General features: G+C 40.0%; 1 protein-coding gene across 3 annotated transcripts in view; it reads right to left on the minus strand.

Moving 5' to 3' along the window:
• The window catches only part of unc5cb (unc-5 netrin receptor Cb), a 125,871-nt gene that overhangs the window by 12,116 nt on the left and 91,268 nt on the right, over positions 1-22,487 (minus strand). Inside the window, exons 5-11 of one of the 3 annotated variants that reach the window (XM_086300740.1) lie at positions 17,795-17,975; positions 14,960-15,127; positions 14,570-14,734; positions 10,620-10,676; positions 7,324-7,515; positions 3,581-3,943; positions 9-96 (exon numbers count right to left, since the gene is read on the minus strand). In XM_086300740.1, the coding sequence (XP_086156866.1) occupies positions 9-96; positions 3,581-3,943; positions 7,324-7,515; positions 10,620-10,676; positions 14,570-14,734; positions 14,960-15,127; positions 17,795-17,975 (1,214 nt within the window). The remainder of the gene's footprint in view (positions 1-8; positions 97-3,580; positions 3,944-7,323; positions 7,516-10,619; positions 10,677-14,569; positions 14,735-14,959; positions 15,128-17,794; positions 17,976-22,487) is intronic. The other 2 variants (XM_086300741.1, XM_086300742.1) reach the window with 2 other exon arrangements.

The raw sequence follows: 22,487 nt of genomic DNA on the forward strand, positions 1-22,487 counted from the left end.
TCGCATACCTCATGTTGTCCTTCCTGTGAACTGTCACATACATCTCATACACTCTGCCCTGAGGAATAGCCCCTGCAGGAATTAGCAGACTAACCCCTGGGAAGCAAAAAGCAAAAAAAAAAGATAAGTTGACAGAGGTGTCTTTATACTGTCAGTGCTTGTTATGAGACTTTTGTAAGAATGTGAGAGTATAGAGAGTGAGACCAACAGGCTGGTGAATCCTGGCTACTCCAAATATAGAAAGGTAAATTATAATTTTACATTTAACTAGTGTGTCTTCATGCAGTGCTGCACAACTACAGAGATATGAATCGATTTTTTTTTTCATTTTATTCAAATGAATATTTTTCCTGGATAAACACAATAATAATTGCACTGCCGTTCAGTCCCACACACAGCAACTATGTAATTTTACCACCTTCTTTTATGGTATCAGGAAATGATGTGGAATTTCATTTCTAAAAATCAATGATCTCTTTGCTCGTCACAGCCTTGGCATATTGCTGCAGCAGGCGCGATTTACATTTTTCCATCTCAGATTTATTCGATAAGATGTCCTATCCGATACGCGCGTGTGCGTTTTTTAGAAGCCTAACCCCCAATTTCCATCATGCATACGCACACACAAACACACACATGGCTTCTCTCTGGAGTGGTGGTGGGGGAGGGATCTCAGATAGCTCATTGATTTCCCATGTCCTTGTACTGAACTTTTCAAAAGGTGACAGACAGCTTCTCCAGCTAGCTAGCGAGGCAATCACAACTCTGCCAAGGGAACGTCTCGCGCGCTGCTACTCTGCCTCACAGCAAAGCTTCAAAGAGATGAGAAATGCATTTTAAGATGCAAAATACCAAACAGCCACAGTGACAGCACCACAAAATATTTCATTACCCAGACTCACAAACAGATCAAATATCAAATGTGCTCTTTCCTCTCCCTATTCCTATGTAACATGATGAGGTGGCTGAGCGCAGCCAACGGCTGAGAACATTTTACAGTTATCAAAATGAAAAAAAAGAGAGAAATTTAAGAAATGTGAGAAGTCTGCGTATCCTTTAATGTCACTGCTAGTTTGCTTCTGCCTGTCAGCATGCATCTGCGGCGCGTTACAAACAGTCTGCATGTGTTTGAAGTGAGGACAGCATGGCTAATGTAAGCTGCCTGAAACGGGACACCTCCAGCACTTCTGGTGCACACACCTTGGGTATCCATCAACTCTTGTCATACTACGTGCAGTCAATATGCTGATGGGCTGCACATGGCTTAGCTTATTTCAAAGTCGCAGATCATCAGGGATATACTGCTACAGACAGCAAAGTATTGAATGATACTGCACATGCTTTAAAAAGAATTCTTTTATTTTTACTGAGAGGTTTGCTTGGGGTTTGCAAAGATTAACAATTCTTAAGTTAACATTTATGGTTGATTTGAACTGCCGTGTCTACTGAGAGCTGCAATGGTTTTGTATTTTTCACTTTACTGAAGAGCTCTTTATATTTAAGCTCTCACATACTGAAATCTTCATATTGCACTGACAGCGAGAGCAAGTGTAACAAGTTTGGAAGCTTGTTTGAGCCCCAGAAAAAAATAAAATAAAATTTGCCATTAAAATCCAATTTTGAGGTTTTTTTCCTCTTGCTTCTTGCTTAAGTCAGAAAGTCACAATTTTGAGATACCCAACTTGAAATCTAGAGATAATAAACTGAAAATTTGACTTATGGGTGGCAAGTCTTTTTTCCAGGGGAGAAAACGAGCTTCTATTAACAACTGAAATGAAGCTAAGCTTTGAGTAAAAGCAATCTCTAAACAGGAAGCACTCAGGGAGCATAAACCTTCACCGAGGCATACATTCTTATATAGTTCCATACTGTGTATTGTGTATTTTGTTGTACAGTTATTTTATTTTCAACTTTAATTTATATATTTTATCTTATTCTTTCCCAGTTAAATTTACCCTTCATTCTAATTTGTGTTGTACAGTTATTTCATTTTTAACCTTAATTCTTTTTATATTTTATTCTTTCCTAGTTAAATTTACCCTTTTTAATTTTTCATATTTATTTCCTATCTTATTCATAGCCTTTTCCTTTTTTTTTCTTTAGGTCACGAGCAGTTGTCTAAGCATTTCACTGCATATCGTACTGTGTATGACTGTGTACGTGACAAATAAAATTTGAATTTGAATTTGAATTCATTCTCTTTCTCTTGACAATACTTTCTTTAAAGATGTCACACATTTTGGGGTCAATTTGAAAAAGTGAGGGCAGAGGTCACATGTCATATGAAGTTTGGATGCAAACTATAACGTGATATTTAGAATCCCCATATATCATTCGCTATATGCTTATACGATGTCAATACCAACCATGGTGGTAAGGAACATAGTTTTAAATAGCTCTATATAGCATTATTATCACTTTGACCTTTCAAATCAGTCTATTGACCTTGAAGGAGAGGTCAGAGGTCAAATATGCCATAATATTTGAAATCTTTCTAGAGGTTGACAGTACACACCGGATTTGTAAGAATCAGTTTATAGTTAAAAGGCTTTCTGTCAATTTTGAACCAATAAATCATGAAGTTGACTTTGAAGACCTTGGCACACGTAAGCCAAATTTGAATGGATTGCTAAGTTGACCCCACTATACACTCCTGCAAAGTTTTATCAGAATTCAGACAGAATGACACGCATGCATGCAAACCCTACCAAAAACATAACCTCCTTGGTGGAGGTAGCAACTTTCTGAAATGTATTTTCTTGCAGAGAGTTGATGGCAAGATTGATATCACTATCAAACATGTTAACTAAATCTAAATCAAAGAAAATCTGCAGCCAGTAAACTTTTCCCAGCATAAAGACAGGAGGAGACGGCCAGCCTGGCTCTACCACAACCTCTAATGTTCACTAATCAAAATAAATAATGTAAACTTGCACTTTTATGAGGAGGGTATTATGTGCCAGATCATTTCCTGGTCAGACATAGTGACTTCCCGGAGTCTTGTCATCACTATGAGACTGGCAGAAATCCAGTGGAGACACCAGCAAGTTTTGTGTTTGAAGTTTCTTTTAATGTTTTTTTAAAATGGGATCTTTAAGGGAAACGTGGGCCGAGATCATCATCACCAGCACATTATTAAGTGAAACAAGAGTAGAGATTTAAGGACACGATGAGAAAAGCTGATGGTATATTTCATTTCCTATCAGGCTATACAATGAGAGGAGTTTCCTTTCAGTATGTGCACACATATAGACATTCACACATGCACATCCACACAAGTGGAGGTGCTATTACTAAATGCTGATGTGCCACTGAGTGAATGAAAAACGTGGCTCCAATCATAACTCACAAAAGACAGCTAATGAGTTTTAAGACGAACACTGATAGAATCTGCTGGAAGTAGCAGATGCTGCTTTTCATGAACCTAAGCTCGTTTATTCATTTTTTAAACTATTTCTTTTTTACATTCCTGCATACTTTGAAATATGCAACATTTTTTCTTGATATCCAACTGAATCACCTATAAAATAAAAATATATAAATATGGAAAATCACTACCTATCTTTGGCTAGTATAGTACCTGAGTTGGGCACAATAAGCTGTCCTCCCTGGGAGCTGAACGAGCCCAGAGCAGTGCATGATGGATCCCTGGTGCGGAGCAACGTCTGGGTCTGTGTGCGCCGGCCCATTGTGTTGTCACCGTTGTCCAGTAGGCAGTGCGGCAGCTTAGGTGACAGTTTAGAGGAAAATTCTCCTCCTAGGTCATCCTGTGGAGTCACTAAGCCTGAAGAATTGTACACCTTAATCTTCAAGTTAGGGAGCGGGTCAAGCAGAGGAGAATTGGTCATGGGTATTTTGTCACCCACGTCATGGAGAGCGTAAACTGGGCCGCGGTACATGGCAGCTGCTGAGGTCAGGTCAGGGGGTGCTGATAGGAGATCAGCTGAAAAGGAAAGAAAACAACATGGGTAAAGCAGAATAAATGTCTTAACACATGTATTGGGAAAGGAATCAGGAAGAAACTAACTTGAAGCCTATATATCCATGAGGAAATGAACTGCTGGCAGCAATCAGTGAGACTGGAGCACGGCTTTTTTGTTTTTTACTCATTAGGGAGGTCCACTTCACCACCAAGAAACATTACTCAGTCAGAGAAGTTATAGGTGCAGCTGTGATTTATGAGTAACAGATGGCATCGTGAATGTTCGGTTTACCCAGTAGGATAAATGTTCAATAGCTGGACTGAGTGGGTGGAGCGAGGGTCAGTGGGGGCCTCTCTGTCCTCCAGCTTCTCCACTGTCTCCACCCCCTCACAAGTTTCTAAATGATGCAAATGTTAATGAGAGTCAGAAAAGTTGTTCCAGTAATAAACTAGAAGTAGTGCAAGTACTAGTGTGTCACTGGAGGGCATGTTTTGCAACATCCATCTCCAAGAATGTATGGCCCATATTTTCACAATCTGTATTAGGAAATTAAACAAAATATGCTTCAGCTCTCATTCATATAAAACTGTATATTTTCCTCAGGTTTCCCCCAAAACCAGGTTTCAGATAACCCCCCTCCCCCCTCTTTTGTTAATTAGATTGCACAGGTGCCACGGACTGCAGGATGAAACTGAGACCTACTTAACAAGGGATAATCTCAGCTAAGTGTCGCATTAACGTGGCTTGCAGGCTTAAGCTCAAGTCAAAATGTCATGACCAGCAAACAAGATTTGAGCAAAATATCACAGAAACTCAAATTGCACCACTTCTTGGTAATTAAAGCTAACACAATCATCTCCTAGCACATCATTAATGCCTGTGTCTAGCACCATAAAACGCAAAATCTCAATGATTCCCTTAACTGGTTCTTCTATTCAAACACCAGTTCCTACACCATCTTTCCTACTGTGTATTTGACACAGAGACATGAGAATTTGTTACACACTGCCACATTTCAGAGCAGAGAGCTGTCAGCGGAGATCAGACCTTGTTATAGTTCACATACTCTGTCAAATTAGATCAATCACGCTAATTTTTCTTTGCATGTAGGGATATTTCCCCTGTCACTGTTGCTCCTGCACACAGCACGCGCACCGATGGCAACACTGAAATAAGAGACCCCCCCCCCCCAACATTACAAATTCCAATTTAACCCTTGTTTGCACTGAGCACTGTGGTGGATGTGACATTTCCACCCATGAATTATCTTCTTCACAGCAAATTGTGTGTGATGTGCTTTATGCATGCTTCATACAGTATATAGAACATAAATTACAGCTTTTAGTAGGCTACTTTAGGAAAGACAGAGATAAGGTGGAAGTAAAGTGGATCAGCTTATATGATTCCTCCAACACCACTGTTTTTTAAATCACCACCAATTGTTTCTGTCATGATCAGGTGGTTCAAACATATGAAATATGAATAACCCCACAGTAACATCGATCTATATTATAATACTTAATATATTAACTATATCTGTAAAGGTGAAGGATAATGTTAAGGATATATAATCAACAGAAAGTAAAATGATTTAAATATAATGTTATTCATATAAATTCAGCTTCATTATACAGTTTCAGAGTTTGGATTTCTTTTAGAAAATAATAAATAAATGAAAAAGCTTGAATATTGGTAGATTCTTTAACCAAAGTGCCTTCTGCTCGGGAGCTGTTTTAAATAGGCTTGGCTTCAAATTATCCTTTACTTTATAAGAGCGGTGACAGAAGCAGCACCTTTAACAAGGGTTGTTGTTCGATGGTGTTTATCTTTTTGAATTGTCCCACATTAAAAAGCTTCGTCTCTAGTCTCTTCATTGTATTTTTATCTCTTCTGCTTTTATTTATTTATTTATTTCCTCTTTCCAAAAGCTCACACTAATCATTTACAACACAGTTACATATTTCTGTCTCTCTCCCTGCTGTCTTTTTGGCCAGTTCACAGTGACCTGTCCTCATGCATGTAACTTACTTTAAGTCCTGCATCAACAGTCCAAATCTAATTACACAGAGACTGGCCTTATTGTGCTTTAATGACTGGGCATAATGTGGCCTCCCATCACAACAGCAAGCATTTTAATAGTTTCACCACGGCTGACGCACGTGCCTCCAGAGTCAGACGTGTCTCAGTGGGTTAAGGTAATGTTTTGAAGATAATGAAGCTATTATTAATGCCAGCACTAATGAAAGTCATTCCATATGCCTGACAACACAGGTGTGTCTAAGGTCGAGTATTACATTTCTTTTAATCTGCTGAACTGAGTCTGTACCATTAAGTAGCAACACCTTTACTATAAGAGGATTGAATTGTGCTTAAGCTTCAACAATACACGGAGCCACTTTCTGTATCTTAATTTTATGGAAACAAAATATTCAGTTTTTAACACGGTTTTTGGGCAGGTTTTGAGGAAACATTTGGCACATTAGGTTCTTTCAAAACTTTGTGCATTTAAGTTTTGCCTCATTTGTTAAATTTATTACACTTCTTGGTAAAATAATAGCTATTTCCATGTGTGGGAACAGCTGCCACAGCAAAAGCAGACTGTCTGATGCAAAAAAGAAGTCATCAAGGAATGCTTGAAAACTTGATCCCATGATTTGTGGGTTTATTTTGCAACTGTTGGGATGCAAGTGCTTGAATATACAACCAAAAAATCTTAAAATCTGACGTGCATGAGAGGCGTTCCAGGAAAAAGTTGAAAAGTTGTCCAAAAAGAACATTAGAGCAAAATCACAGCTGGCCAGTGAACATACAGGTACGAACCAGACGTCTTGGAATAATGTGATGTAGACAGGCAAATCGAGGGCAGAACTGTTTGGTCAGAATACATAAAAATGTTTGGCGCAGACCAAAAACAGCTCACCAAATGTAATGGATTAGGGTTAGCTGCATCTGGGACCGGGCAGCTTGCAGTGACTGATTTAACAATTAATTCTTCATGATATCAAAGAGCAAATGAAGATATTGTGAGACAATTTGCCCAAAAGCTGAAACTAACAGGATAATTATACTAGCGACAAAAGGAAATCCACTAATAATGGGCTCAAAAAGAACAAATGGAGGGCTATAGAATCCCATTCAAATGGCCTTTTCTTCAAATATCTTGCAACTGAAGGGATTTTTACTTGGAAAAAATGGTAACATTTTTAAGCCAGTGACACAGTTACGGATCTAAAAGTTCCTTGGATTAAAGGGGGCAACTCTAGGACAGCAAAGGTGCACTTACCTTTCACACAGAAGAAAGTTTAATCTATTTATGTACCGATTTGAGATGCAGTTACATTTTGATATATAGAAAAACCAACGCTCAAACACTCACACACGCCTCTCTCGTATAACTCACCTTTGCGAGCGGTCTTAATGCTGACCGGCTGGAACCCTCCGTTGAGGGCAGAGGAATCAATGATGTCAGAGCTGAAGTCCCGGTGGTTCTTCCTGTAGATGAAGAGTGCCACGACGACGGAGATAACCAGGCACATGATCACTGCTATCACAATACCCACATAAAGAGCTACATCATCAGTAGTGGGGGCCACTGGAGAAGGAGTTTGGGGACGAAAGACAAAAAACACAGACAGAAAAAAAAAATAGTCTTTTAAGATCTCGTAATGCTTCCATTTATGACATAAAGCCTTTTTCTCTCAGTATGCAGGACTTGTGATGAAGCCATTATCAGCAGGGTAATATCCTGGTTTACGATTGAGCCGGATATTAATAACTATCTACTGAGAAATAAATGCACGAAGTATAGCTCCAGTCTTTTTTGATTAATGCTGACCTGCTGTGGGAAACACAGTTCATGAAAAAAAACACGAGGCTCTCTTGATTGTTAAAACTGAGGCGAGATAATGATGCAGGCAACTTAGTTTGACACACATCATCTGGCCTTTTTTCACTGTTTGCTTGGACATGTGCGACACACTAAAAGGCACGCCAACATCTGTTCACTATCTTGTATGCGAATGTTAAAAATGGCCTCAGAATTCTTGAAATAATACATACTGCACTGTGTCATGTGCAAGACCTTGATAAAATAACAATGTAATAACCATATAATAAAGTAAATGGTGACAAAAATTCATTTAAACAGCACAATTAATAAAGAAGGCTGTTCCACCGCGGTCCAGTGACACAAAGATTTCTGCTCAGAACCAAGATCAAAAGTTCTGAAGACAGAGATGTCGATGTTTTCATCTTCAAATTACCATGCTCTGTGCTGAAGTTCAGAGTCTGTCTCTGTTTTTGTTCTTACACACTGCAGATAAGATCTAGACATGGCTCACATTTCTCAAATTGTCTTTCATCTCCGTCTCCCTCCCAGAGACTTTCTGTCCACTATCCAGCTGGAGAAGCCTCAGTGATTAGTAGGCCTGGCATGGATATATGTGCCTTTTAGAAATACAGACTCAGACGGGCTCTCATTAAAGATCAAACCTTTTAATGGATGCCTACTGACAGTCTGAACTCTCTTTGGTGTTTGATAAGGAATGTCCTTCACTGTCACCAAGTTGACAAATGGGGGTGAAGCTCTTATGTGGAGGACACGAAATGTCAAAAAGGCATGTATGAGCATGTATGCACGTATTGTTCAACACATGCATGGACATTGCACAAGTGAAGTCATTGTCCAAAGAAAGACAAACGCCAAAGCAAATGCTTACAAACACACTCTTATCAACAGGAGAACAAAAAGGTGTTGTGATCGGGCAGACACAACAATTTTTGAGATGATGTGTGTGTTGAAATTGCACAATATCTGCACCAGTAGATGGCAGTGTCACCCATAAATCCATACAGGGCGCTTTGAAGACGTGCATGATGGCCGAGCATTTGTGTCTCAGGGATACAGAAGGCACTCAGTCTGTGTCTCTTGTGTTCTCGCGCACAAAGGAGGATAAAGGAGCGGAGCGAAAGGAAACCAAGAGCAGAGTGCTTTCGTGACAAGTGAAAGTCACGCGTTGTGTCATTTTAATCACATACTTCCTTTCTGGCTTCATTTCCAGTAACTTATGGTTTGATTTTTATTCCATAAAAAGGATTTCAATGTAATTAAATAAGTCCACTATTCAACACTTATTTAAATCATATTACATTTAATTTCTTGATGAATCCCTATTGAATAATATTTAGAGTGACCTCCATTTCAATTAAAGATCATTTCTGTAATTTTTATTGAAAGACTACAATTTAAGTGGGGAAAAAGGGTATTAATATTGTAGTGCTCCCATAGATGTTTTCTGTGAGGAAGGACATGCATGTCCCAGCCATGACTTTTCAGCCTGGAGTGAGACATCGCATTAAAGATACATCCTCTAATCCTTCTTCTAGCACAGACACAAACAGAAAACAGAGCAGGGAGTCAGTGATGAAAGTTTGAAAATGTAATTTCACTGCGTTCCCTCTGCCAAGCTTCCCCGCAGTTATTTAACATATATCCCCTCAGTCGAATAATCTTCTATTCATGCTTTGATGATAAAGGCAGCAACCTGCTAAGTGTACGCATTAAAACGTATCACTTAGATTAATACATCGCTTTGAACATGAGCCATTGTTGGAAAGTACAAGAAATGAAACTGAAAGGGATTATTTGAACACTTCATTCTCAGCGAGGTTGCAAAAATTTACAAAGGGATGGGTGAGAGATGGAAAATAATACCCCCACCCCCCAAAGAAAATCAGCATAGATGTGCAAATTCTTAACCATAGCACATACCAACAAATGGGCTCTTTGAAAAGGTCACATTTAAACTAACAACAACCCAAAAACAGACAGATTTACAAAGACCTTTAAAACCAAGAAGCAACAGTCTTACAGAGCCTCGCCCCTCACTCCGACCAGAACATTGAGTCAGCCCTAAATTATACATGAAGAGACAAAAATCTTAAAGCAGCCGAAATCCACAGAAGAACTGTGCAAGAACAACCTACAAAAATTCTTCTAGCTGAGAATTTTGAAATATATATATATATATATATATATATATGATATGCACACACACATACTGAGGATATTTCTATGAGAACTGGTGATATTTTAAAGCAAATGGAGGTCACAGCAAATATTATTTTGAGTTTATGCTCTTGCCTGGTAACTGATCAATAAACAATGTTCATTTCCGAAAGCTTTACTATCTGGTAGGTTAAAATGTCTGCTTGACACAGTGCATGAGCTGCTGGTGAGGCAAAGTTCGGCAGGGTAAAGAGCAGGGTCAGCTCTTACTTCGAGAATAGTAGCGTGGCTGTAAACAAGCAGCCTGCTAGCACAGACACATTACGAGGAAAGGGTTAGGGCGATCAAAACGGATCATATCCTGAGGTGGTTATGAAGTAAAAAACAGAAGAGCAACAATAACTCGCTGGTGGACACAGAAGAACATTCGCAAACATTGTTTTTCATTTTACTTATGGACACGTTGTTGTGTTTTGTTTTATGCTTTTAGTGCAAAATGGCTATTTCTGAAATGTTGCTTTTTGCTAAAAAGGAAAATCTGTATGTAAGACTGCAAATTCAGGTCGTGCACATTAAAGCATTAAAGATGCCTTAAAAAAAAACAAAACAAAGGCAGACGTGACAAGAATGCAGAAATAATGAAAAAAGAACTAAATGGGGGGAAAAAACAAAACAAAACAATAACTCACATGAATTTCCAATATCACTCTTGTCTTTTGCCTCAGAGGACTTCTGATATAAGGAACCTTGAAGAGAGAAGCGGATATGGATAGTAGAGCGAGAGGTATGGAGAAGGGGAGGGAAGAGAGAAAGATGAGGGTGGGGGGGAGGAGAGGGATGATGAAAATCAAATTTCCAACAGAAAAACAAACTCAACAAATGAGACAGCAACAAACTCATGAGTAGGAGTGATGGCACGGGGAAGCGATCTTTCTTGATTTGGCCCCTCCTCTCTATATCTGTGTATGGAGATGGATGAGGAGAGCAGGGGAAACATGGAGGTTCTGTAAGAGAGTGGCGCGATCCATCAACTGGGCTTAGTGCCTTAGCAGCAGCAGGACTGATGCTGGCAGGTGAGGGGGATGGTGGGGCTGATAAAGTGTGGGCTCCAGCCGAGTCGGCAGAACCTACAGCCTTTCATCTGTCACTGGAAGGTGGATGGAGAGGGTAGTGCGCGAGATAAAAGGAATGATTATGTTAGGGAAGCAGGAAGTGGAAAAGGGCTGAAGGACAGTGATGTGGAAAGTTGAAGACATGCGATTGAGAGATTAGAAAAATCTTCAGCTAAGATAGGTTGTTGTTTTTTATGTGTGTATGTGTGTGTGTGTGTGTTTTTTGGCCCAAACTGGGGTCTTGGTTGTTTTTTGTTGTGGCCAGGTTTTTTACTGAAATGAAGTGCAAAGCAGGCTAGAAAGACAGAGCCAGGAATAGTGCACAAGCACACATAATATTCAGTCTCCCTGGGACATCCATAAACAACTATACAAACAATGAAGTCCTTATTGGAAAAGGGAGAGAGCCACAGGCAGACAAGTGGACTGACAGGAAAATCAATGGCCTGATAGATGGGATTGGTGTGTACATGTAATCAGGCAACCGGGATGCCGGGACGGAGCAGGGGGAGGTCGGCTGTTGCATTCAGTCTAACTGATGGCCCATTTGAACCCATCCTGTGGAGTTTCTATTCAGCCCAACCGAGTCTACAGCACAGCCGACATAAAGGCATGCTTCAGTGGGTGGGCTCATAAGGAAACGTCAGATCGCCGAAGTTTATTCTTTATTGGCAACACAGAGCTGGGAGAGGAAGAGGGAAGCATAGTACAGGAAATCATTGTCTGTGTTTTAACAATTACTCCTTTGAATGTGACAGATTTCCAATCTCTGGGAAATACACTGTCATTTGGGGAAGAGAAAGTCATTTGTCACGTTATTTAAAGGCTCCTTACTCTTCTATGTTTAATGAAATTGCTAATTACATGACAAATAATATTTATTGACATTTTAACTAATCTTTGAAACCGCATATAAAACACAGAGGATATAACTTTATGGTGTTTGGAGGCTGAACTGAAACTTAAGAGTCTGAACTGAAGCTTAGGAGTCACGGCTGTCCTGCCTCTGGTGTTCGATAGCAATGAAGCGTGTCCCCTTGCTGGAGTTGGTGTTCCCCTCTCTCTAGATCAATATGTCAGAGAAAATGTCATGTCAGAGAGCAGGGTTACCAAAGGCTTGAAAAACAACATCAGTATCAAGAGCTGCAGACCACAGGGAGAGTGCAAAAAAGAGATTTAGACAGGTCAGGCTAAGTGAACAGTGAAAACTCTACATGTGTAAGAGTTGGGAACTTCTCTCTAAACACGCAGAGTGCAACCTTTCTAGATCAATTTAAAGACACATAACTTTGTTAAATCCAACCCCTCCCACCCAGAAAACTCCCTGACAGTCTAAATGTGATAAACAAGCTGCAAAGTTAATTATAACAACTCTTTTTGATGCGAGTCAGTTGTATTTCTGCAGGAGGCAGTGATGGAGCTGAGCACCACGTTCTATTTCAAGGTCTGGTCTATCAAATTCCTTCGGTGGATTTTGGTGATGGACTGCAATTGAAATGATTTAAATAAATTCAAACAACAGAAAATAAGATCAAGCTGCAATGGAATCCACAGACACGTGTTTGCTCAGATCACGGCCCTGCACTAGAGGGAGCAGACCAGCGGTCCAAGGTGAGTTCAGATTGCACACAACTTCCATTCCCAATCATATTTGCCATAACATGAGCTTTCAGATAATGGGCCGTTCTCCTAAATGCTTGTGGAAATGGTCATTAGCATTGACATAAGTGGCTTCACCCTTTTAGCTTCCCCAAAAAAAAGAAAAGAAAGAAAATCAATCTCTGAAATGATCCTAAATCTATATCATTATGGCTTTATATTCTCTGAAAACTAGCCATCAATCTACCAAGAACTAATGCTTTTGGTGTAGGCTGAGTTGCAAAGGGTGTACAGAAGGGCAGGGAAGTGTGGGGTGAACATATGTTGTGTTGCAGAGGGAAATAAAACAAGACGAAGAGAGACAAATAACAGCACATCTGTCACGGCCTTCTTATTGATTTTTTTTCTCTCTCTCTCTCGTGCTTCTATATGCCGTTTACATATGTGCTCCCTCTCGTAATGAGCTAATGCAACCTCTCTCTGATGTTAAAACGTTTCCTGAACACCGTCCTTAGCACATATAGAACATGCGTGTGACGGCAGGCATCTACTTCAGAGGCATACAGATCCACCAGCCATCTGCATCTGAAGATGTAACCTACGCTACACCACATCAACAGGTAGCAGTTTACAACCTTATGGTGCAGCAAAAACTCAGATCTGCTGCACACAGCAGTCGCTAGCTGTCTCAAATTTTATACATCTAGCAGCTGAGCTGCTCTTATATTATTAGTGTCACATCACCATCTGTAATAGGTTATACACACGACAGAGGCATTTGTGACAGCGATTGGGTCCTACACCTACAGAGATGTTTATTAAATAGGAATTTTATGCAACTAGACACAGAGTTTAATTCACTTACTCTGCGATGCTCTCTCCCTTTCACAGACTCTCTCTTTTTATTAAAGGCACAGAATCACTACTAGCACTTTTGGTTTAGTTTTGATGTTTTAGGATGTAGGTGTTTCACCCTGTAACAACATAATACTGCGGCACGCATGCAAACACATACACACAAACGTGCATCAAAGCAACTGCGGCTCGATTCTAATCTGTGAATGTGTTATAAGGCAGAGGAAGCAGGATTGTTGGCTTCACTGGAGTGCGTGGCTGTTTTTAACTTCACTGGAACAAAGAGGAGAAGAAAACAATTCTCTGCCTGCAGAAAAATATCTGGCTGCACCACAAACTGGCTTTAGTTTGCTACTTGAAAGACAAAGTAAAAGCAAAGAAAAAAAAAATGCTGGTGCATCTGGATGTCTTTTGTGTTTTTTTTTTAATTTATTGTAATACCAAATGATATGTATTTGTTCACTTTACAGTGAACATAAAGGCCAGCTCGGAAAAGAGGGCGAGTCCAAACACGTGCTACTTTGTGGCCTTGTGTTTCCTATCGTTGGACGCAGGAATCCAGAGTTTTTCAGTAAAGGTAGTAATCAAAGCAGTTTAGTCGTTGTGCCCCCTCCCCTTTGTGTAATTAGTGCATAATGACTTATTATTTTCAAATATACCTCCCAAATTCTTAGCTTATGACAAGGATAATTAGTTAGATTGCTTCCTCTTGCGGCCAAGTACTTTTTTTTTTTAAACGTGTACTTATGCTTGCAATAGAACTGACACAGGAAGATGTGTGGTGGTTTTTGATTTTATGTTGCTTTGATCAAAAACGCTTTTGTCTGTTGTGTACATAAAAATAAAGAGAAACAGATCAAGTGCAGAGGACAGAGAGGCGTTTCGGCTTGTCTTATTGTTTATGTATGAGCGAAGTGAAACAGACTGGGTGAGGACAGGGTGAGCGTGTTATGTGAGGATGTGAAACACAGCGCGCAGTGATGAAAGAGCACAGTGAAAGTCCCGGTCAAAGGGTGAAGAGATTTCTTTTGTTGGCAGGTCAGACAGTCGCAGAGGATTAATCGGGTACTCACTCTGCATGCACAGCCCATCGGTGCAGTTCTTAGACTGGAGCACCATGCCCTCACAGTCCTTTCCCCCGTTTTTGGGTGCTGGGTCGCTGCATTCTCTCCTCCTCCAGTGGGTGCACTCTGTCCCACAGGTGGACCACTTACTCCACTCTGTCCACAGGCCATCCACTATCACATAATAGACAGGACAGATGAGGGTCGAGCGAACGAGATGACAAATGAGAAGATGAAGATGAATTTAGCGCGCGAGCAGGTGGAGTGGGTGCGGTGGACGCACGAACTGGGCGGAATTTGTGCAAACGTACAGAGTCGCATCAAATTGAATGCATTTCGTTTATGTGCACCTGAACTCAACACGCCCACGTACACATGGGCGTGTTATCATTTTAATACCTGGGCAGAGAGGATTACACGGTAGCTTCTGGATGCCTTGCCCTTCACAGATGGCACCGCCATTGAGTGGCGCTGGGTTAGTACAGCTCCGTGTGCGTTTCTGGTAACCACGGCCACAGCGGCTGTTACACACTGACCACTCTGTCCATGTCGACCATCCACCATTCACTGGAAACACACGGTGGTAAAACATGTTAAGTATAACTTGATTATGGTCTGTGAAACTGTTAAATTGAATAATAAAATAAAACACAAATGTGTGTGAATTAGAGTGAAAGAACTAAACCCATGAAATTAAAAACTCTGCATGTTTGTTTTCAGTGACCAGCTCATTAATTTGACTGTCTAAGAAAGCCCAGCTCAGAGGTTCAAGTGATTTGCCTACTATATAATGTACCAATATTGTTCATTTTGTTTTGCATTTTGACCTTAAACTATCGGGCAATTACTTTGCACTGCAGACAGACAGTAAATTCTGGTCAGACTGCTGCATTTTCCATTCACTGATTCCCTCTAATGCCTCTCTTCCCTCTCTCATCCATCTCTGTCAGCGACTAAATCCAGCACGGAGTGACATCAGGGCTTGTGGCTGAGAACAAGTCTGTGGCATTTCAGATGGTGGAACCAGGCCCCTTGGAGTCTCAGACCTTCAAATGTGACATGCTTATGAGTGAAGCCCAAAATATTGGACTCTGGGGGAAGACCCACATTTATTTACTGTCTGCTTTGTCTCCTCCATGATTAAAGGCTCTATCTTCTGTCTTTCGCGCCTCTTTTCTTCTTCTCTCCCTGCCATTTTCTTCTTATCAACTTACTGTTTCTAGTATCTTTGTCTGGGATTTTGCTGGAAACCTCTGGGATATAAACATGCTCCCTTTCCTTCTAATTTATATATCACTAGTATTAGGCATAGCCCTTATTCTCTAGGTTTTCTCACACTTCTTTGCAGGGAAATGTGTATACTTTCATGTACAGTAATATTGTACAATAGCACTGTCAACTTATGCTTCCCCTTTCCAAAAGAGACTTATTTCCAAAACAGCTGAACGACTGTGTAAAATGCAAAAGATTTGCAAAACTATTTTTGTTTCACATTGAAACAAATGTTTCCAACAGGTCTGAACCAAAGGCAGGCCAGTTTAGCACCTGGACTACAGACTTACTACAGACCCATATCCAAAACATGTACATACTGTTTAGCATCAACAATGCAGGTCACATATACCATGTGCACTAATGTTCCCCCCATACCATTTCTGATACTGATACTCTTAAGCTGTGCACCGGCCACAAGACCACCATCCTTCTCACCTTCAGCTCATCGCCCACAGGATGAGGCAGAGAGAAATCTGCAGCGTTTCTGGATCTTATTTTTATACCATTTGTTTTTATTTGCAGAGGTTTTCAGAAGTGTTTCTGAACTCAAGCTGTGTTTTCCACTTTTCCACTACAGAATCATATCTGGTGCCACATGAGCAGCCAAAGGACACAGCCATTCGATAACAATTTGCAGACTTTACCCTGGTGTGCTGAGATTTATCCAAATTCTCTGAATCCTTTAATGATATTACAGTATATACAACAAATGATACAATCCCCAAACTGAAACACTGCAGATTAACTGAACAGATTGTAAGAGGTTACTCCAGGGGGTCCTGATTCTCTTTTTAGCAGCATTAAACAACTGTTTTTTGTTGGCCTATCCAATATTTTGACATGTTCAGCTTTTTCTTTTAGATGAATATAGTGTTTAACTGATTTATAGGTCAGTGCAATCTCTTTCACACTTAAGACAGAGTCCCAGCCTTTTTAGGAAATCAGGGTATACACGAATGCTTGTGTAGTCCTCTTTGGAAAGGAAAAGGACAGGCTGACATCAAAGTGCTTTTTTGACACTTGGCTCTAATATACTCTGCTAGTAACATGAAATTCTTGAGGAGACACTTGTCTCACTGCCTTCCTATTATAATACTAACCATGCAGTAAGTCCAGGGAAGAGATAAGGGAACAGGATGAGAAAATTCTGGCTTTGAAGCTAAACTCTGATAATGGTATCAGACATCTGGTCACCTTTATGGTATGTGCACTATATGCACATCTGTATTTATACGCCACCTTCATTTAGAAATATGCATTACACTGTTCGTGCAAAGTGAATAAAATCTGTAAGCACTTCTGCACCTGAAAGAGGGCAGTTGTTTTATTATTCCCTTTTAGAGTTAAATTGGCAAAGCCATGAAAAGTTCTATCAAGCACAGGATGAACTCTGCTGGCCTCAGTTAAATGAGCTATCAAGCCAGTAGTCATTTCTACAGAAAAAAAGAACAATGTCTGAGGTTCAAAGGAACATTTGCTTCACGTGTCATTTGTTCTGTCTTAAGTAGGCTCCAGCAGCTGTTGAAGTTTAACGTCAGAACCGTGCTGTGCAATAACAGTCATGTTAGCTGATGTTAGAGAGACAGTGCGCGAGGCTGCGTGAAACCACAGCAGGGGTCTCTTTAAGTACAGCTCAGCCACATCAGCACCTCTGCAGATCAAAAAAGAGAAAAAAAAACAAATCTTCCATTCCTTGCACACCTTCTGGCAGGAACAAAATGAGTGAATGTTACACGCTGCAGGAGAGAGAGAGGGGGAGATTTAAAGTATGCAGAGTGACTTTGAAATTTGTTTTTACTTTGAGCCGAGCTGAACTTCATAAAGGAAGTTTCCTCAACACCAGTGTCTCACTTTACTAATCAGCCGTGTGGTTGGTAAGAACAATGAGCTGGTCAGACACATGTAAACTACTTTGAATCGAATTGTATTAACGTGTAGAAAGGTAAGACTGTAGGTTACCATAGACAATAACTGTGGCAGTTGTGCTGCGTCTTTTCGCCACAATGTTCTTTGCCACACAGGTGTAGTTGGCCGTGTCAGAGAGGCGAGCCTGTTTAATAATGAGGTTGTGGTCGATGGTGATGTAGAAGTTTCTGTCGTCTGCAGGGTCGATAACCTCCTCGTTCTTAAGCCACTCCACCTACAAAAAAAACCAAACAAAGGAAATCAGGAATGTGAAAGTGAGAAAGAAAACTGCGAGCTTGGAGGCAACAGAAATGCATTTTTTTTTTAAAAAAAAAGGAGGATGTGAAAGGAGATATAAGACAGTTTGACCTCATTAAATTGTACCAAAAATCAAAGTGAAGTGTTTAAACAGTGATGGTTTTTGTGTAGTTTCTGTCTAACCTCTCAAATAACTGTGAGTGCCAGGATTACTATGTTTACTCTGAGGTCCTGCTACAAAAAGTCAATAGCTATCATGCTCTTTTTATTCTCCCCCTAGAACAAAGCTTAAAGCTGTCAGACAACAGAGACAAGAAAACTCTCCAGAATTCCTCAGGCTGAGAAGCTCTCTGACCTTTTCTTTTGAGTTTCATTTTTCCAAATGAAACTGATATTGCACTCCAGGCACTATCGCGGAACAGAAGATCATTTGGAGGCTTTATTTGCTGTAATTCACCGAGATCCCTTTTCTCTCTTCAAGAAGAGAGAAAAGAAAAACATGTGCCGCCTCACAGTCCGCAGCCAGTTTGATTCAAAATATTTCCTGGTTCTCTGGTTTTCTTCAAAGAAACTGTCCAGTGATGAAGAGGCCTGGCAAACAGCTAACTTCCTGTGCATTGTGATAGCCCATGAGTAACAGGGCCTGATAAGAGATAAGACACCAAGGAGGACTACAGAGAAAGATAAGCAGGATGTTTATAAAGGGGCTTTCTCATGAGAGATAGAATATCGCAAAAAGTAGGGCAATAACCTGATATGAGACTGGCCAAGACAAAACAGTCACTGTTGTTTTTGAATTTCTTAGGCAACAACACAGAAACAGCATTTTGTGCTGTGAAAACGTAGAATACACTGGCCATTGTTGTAAGACCGGCATTGTTAGGAGTTTCTCAAAAGAGAATACAGACCCACTATGACATGCACTGGGATATCAGCATCACCGGCATCGCACCTCAGCAAGACTACCTGCTCTTTCTTTTTCTAGTTTTTGCTATGTAAAGTTTATCTTATCTTAAAATACAGACTTTAAATACTTCCTTTCACAGTTAATTCTCAGTAAACAAGTCCCAAATTGTTGCATACAACACATCAACAGGCACTTATCCCCATCACACACTTACATCGGAAAAAAGACGGGGTTTAAAACACAATATCAACTGAGCATTTCAGTGAACCACTGTAAGCTTAATGTATATTCACTGTTCATTTGGTGCTTATGAATTTCTTCCTCTATAAACACGTATCAGTCGAATCAATCTCACAGAGCCACGAGGGACGCAGTTCCATCACTTGCCGTCTATTAAATATAACTAAACATTTCTCTCCCTTGAGAACAAAGTGCAGCATGACAGACTGTATATTGCAATATATAGGAGATAGATCATTCACAGATACATCATTATTTAAAAAATAATAATTTCTGCAAGGAACTCATGCAAAAAGAAATGTTTTATGTTAACCTAGTTCATTAGACTTCTGTCTAGATCATTAATAAAAACAGAGTTTACATATAGATATACACACGCACACACGCAGAGTAACACATCATGTCATTCAGATCCATTCATGTGTTCACTCTATTCAAATGTCCTTTACAATCACCAGATCTCAATCCAATAGATCACCTTTGCAATGTGGTAGAACAGCAGATTTACATCATGGATGTACAGCTGCTGAATCTGCAGGAACTGTGCAAGAATTAGGACAGATTGAGGGTAAAAAGGGGTCCAATCTGGTACTAGCAAGGTGTACCTAATCAAGTGGCTGGTGAGTGTTTATAGTTAGTTGTTTCCTGCTATTGAGCTGTCTTCTTTAAATTATTTTGACAGCAGCTCAGGTGTCAGTCAGACATCTTCTACAAAGTTTCTCTTATTTTATACCGACACAACTAAGTCACATATGCTGTGTACATTACCACGATTTCACTACAAAGAAGGCAATAACAAACTGTAACTGTAAAAATATAACAAGAAGGTTTATATTCTATACATATGTATAGAATTCTACGTATATTTATATATGTAGAACTGACTAATTTAAGTGCAGGCATCAGGAGAGTTACTGAGTACGGGTCCCATACATTTTCTGTACATGTGTGTGTCACCCTCAGTCTTTAATAATGAATAAAACATTTCGAGCACTACCAGAAAGAAGGACCCCTATGTTCAGAGAACAAAGATTTGACAGTGATCTGATTGCCACTTTTTGTCTTTTGTTCCCACACACAAGCAATACCAAAAGCAAACAATCTAATGATGCAAACAGGAGAAACAATGGCTGGTTTTTTTTTCGTTGTTGTTGTTGTTGTTTTTGACATAAATATTTTCTCTTTTGGTGCCTGCATCAGTGTGTGTTGGGCACAGGGAATTAAAAAGTGAAAGGTCTCTTCTTAGAATAGAGATTGACAGTTGATACAAAGAGGTGGTTATCCAATTTTGCACCAATCACAGAGGCTGCCTCTTCAAATTTGCTGTGTTCAGATGTCAAGAGCACTTTTATATGAGAAGGTAATTAAAAATTGAACAAAAGCGCTTTTCAGTGCAGATGGAGGGGTGGGAGGGAGACAGAGTGACAAGAAATATAAAGTGGTAGAAACTCATGTCAAAAGGGGGAAACGTGTGAGAGAGCTAAACTGAGCAATGGTTCACCGATTATTTTGTACTGACTATATTTAGGACTCATTTATAAAAGGTTGTTTGGCTACAGGGCTGTGACTGATGGTTTCTTTGTCAGGCAACTGATAATGCTCCGGACATTCGAAACGATCACAAAAGTTTTAGACTTGGCTGAAAATGCATGTTTAATGTTGTTGGTTTTTTGGTTTTTTTTTAATTGAGGTTTGCTGCTGACAGGTAGCTTAAGCAGGTTTTATTATCAAACTTCTTAAAAGTAAAAGCAGCAAATTTGCACATTTAAAGGATGAAACCATTATTTTTTGGCATGTTCCTTCATGTGATAGGGTTTCTTTGTACAATATCACATATGCTCCGTTAATTTGAAACGTACTTTGAACAGGTAAAGCTACATGTTGCAGAAGAAGATTAGGGCCACTGAAATTCATACACACACACAGTCACACACACACACACACACACACACACACACACACACACACACACACACACACACACACACACACACACATAAATTTTGTAAAATTCAAAGTGCAACATGCAAGCATCAAAAACGGTAATATTGTGTATGTATATGTATAGTGTGTATTGTGTAATATTGTGTGTAAGTTGTATATGTCGTGAAAGAATACTTTTAGCATGACCTGTGCTTTTTCAGGTGGAAGTGTTTTTACAGACTCTTCTTTGCAGACTGTCTGTTTATGCATATGTGGTGTAATAAGTGTGGCGTATCAGGTGACCCTGAATCCTTCCTCAGTTATGTTACAATAGGCGTAGGCTGCTGGGGGCTTCTCATCATGCACTGGGTGTTTCTCCTTCACTCACCTTTTTTCACTTACTATGTGTTTGTTTATATGTATATCATTAGTTATTATTAATCTCTGGCTCAGCTCAACAGTGCATCTTTTGTCCTGTGTCCCTCTTTTCCTTCCCACTGGTGACAAGTTCTTGCTCATAGGGTGTCATCTGATTGTTGGAGATTTCTCTGTATCATTATAGGTTCTTTACCTTACAATAATACAGTGCCTTGAGGCAACTACTGTTGTGAATTGGCGTTATATAGATAAACCTGAACTGAACAGAATCCCAATCACAGCACGGCATACTTCTGTATGATCTAATCTAGTACCAGTCTTTAAAGGAACTAAGCTACACAGTCTGTATACTAATTGCATATGTGCAGAAAACTTCATGTCACATTGAACTTGTTCAGGTTTCTTTCATGCCAACAGATTCAAAAGACATAAACACAGATACACAAAGTTATACACACACATCCAAATGCTCATGCTCACAGCTCGTTAGCGTCTGATTGGCAGTAAAACATCCGGAGAGGTAATTGGCACATTTCTTGTCATTAACGAAAGGAAATTGCCACATGTCAGCTGCCATAAAGAAAAAGCCTGTCTGGCTGAAGACAGCCAAGTGACACACAGTGAGAGAGTGAGCGAGAGAGGGAAAGTGAGTGTAGGGTGGGGGGGGCACGTAGAACTAGGAATGGAGGGGGACAGGTAAATGAGAGATGGTAAGACAAAGAGGAGAAAGACAGATGAGTGAGAAGGAGAGCAGGTGCACATCCAGGAGGGCAGTCACTAGTGTTCCAAAATATATCTAATACATCATCACCGAGAGGCAAGGACGGACAAGAAAGAAGAAAGATGGACGATTGGGGGGAAAATGTTACAAACAAGTGACTTTGGCTTGAAGAAAGGAAGATTTAAGATGAACGAGAAGGGACAAAGTCTAAAGCATGAGGTTAACAAAGAAAAATCACATCGATATTCACAGATCAACATACTGAATTGTATTTACACAAATAATACGGATCGATTAAGAAAATTAAAGACATTGAAGCC

The sequence above is a fragment of the Aulonocara sp. 'chitande type north' Nkhata Bay genome, linkage group LG7 (genome assembly GCF_057382095.1).
Source record: "Aulonocara sp. 'chitande type north' Nkhata Bay isolate Kocher_YH1m ecotype deep benthic linkage group LG7, A_spYH_male_GT1.1, whole genome shotgun sequence".
Classification (NCBI taxonomy): Eukaryota; Metazoa; Chordata; class Actinopteri; order Cichliformes; family Cichlidae; genus Aulonocara; species Aulonocara sp. 'chitande type north' Nkhata Bay.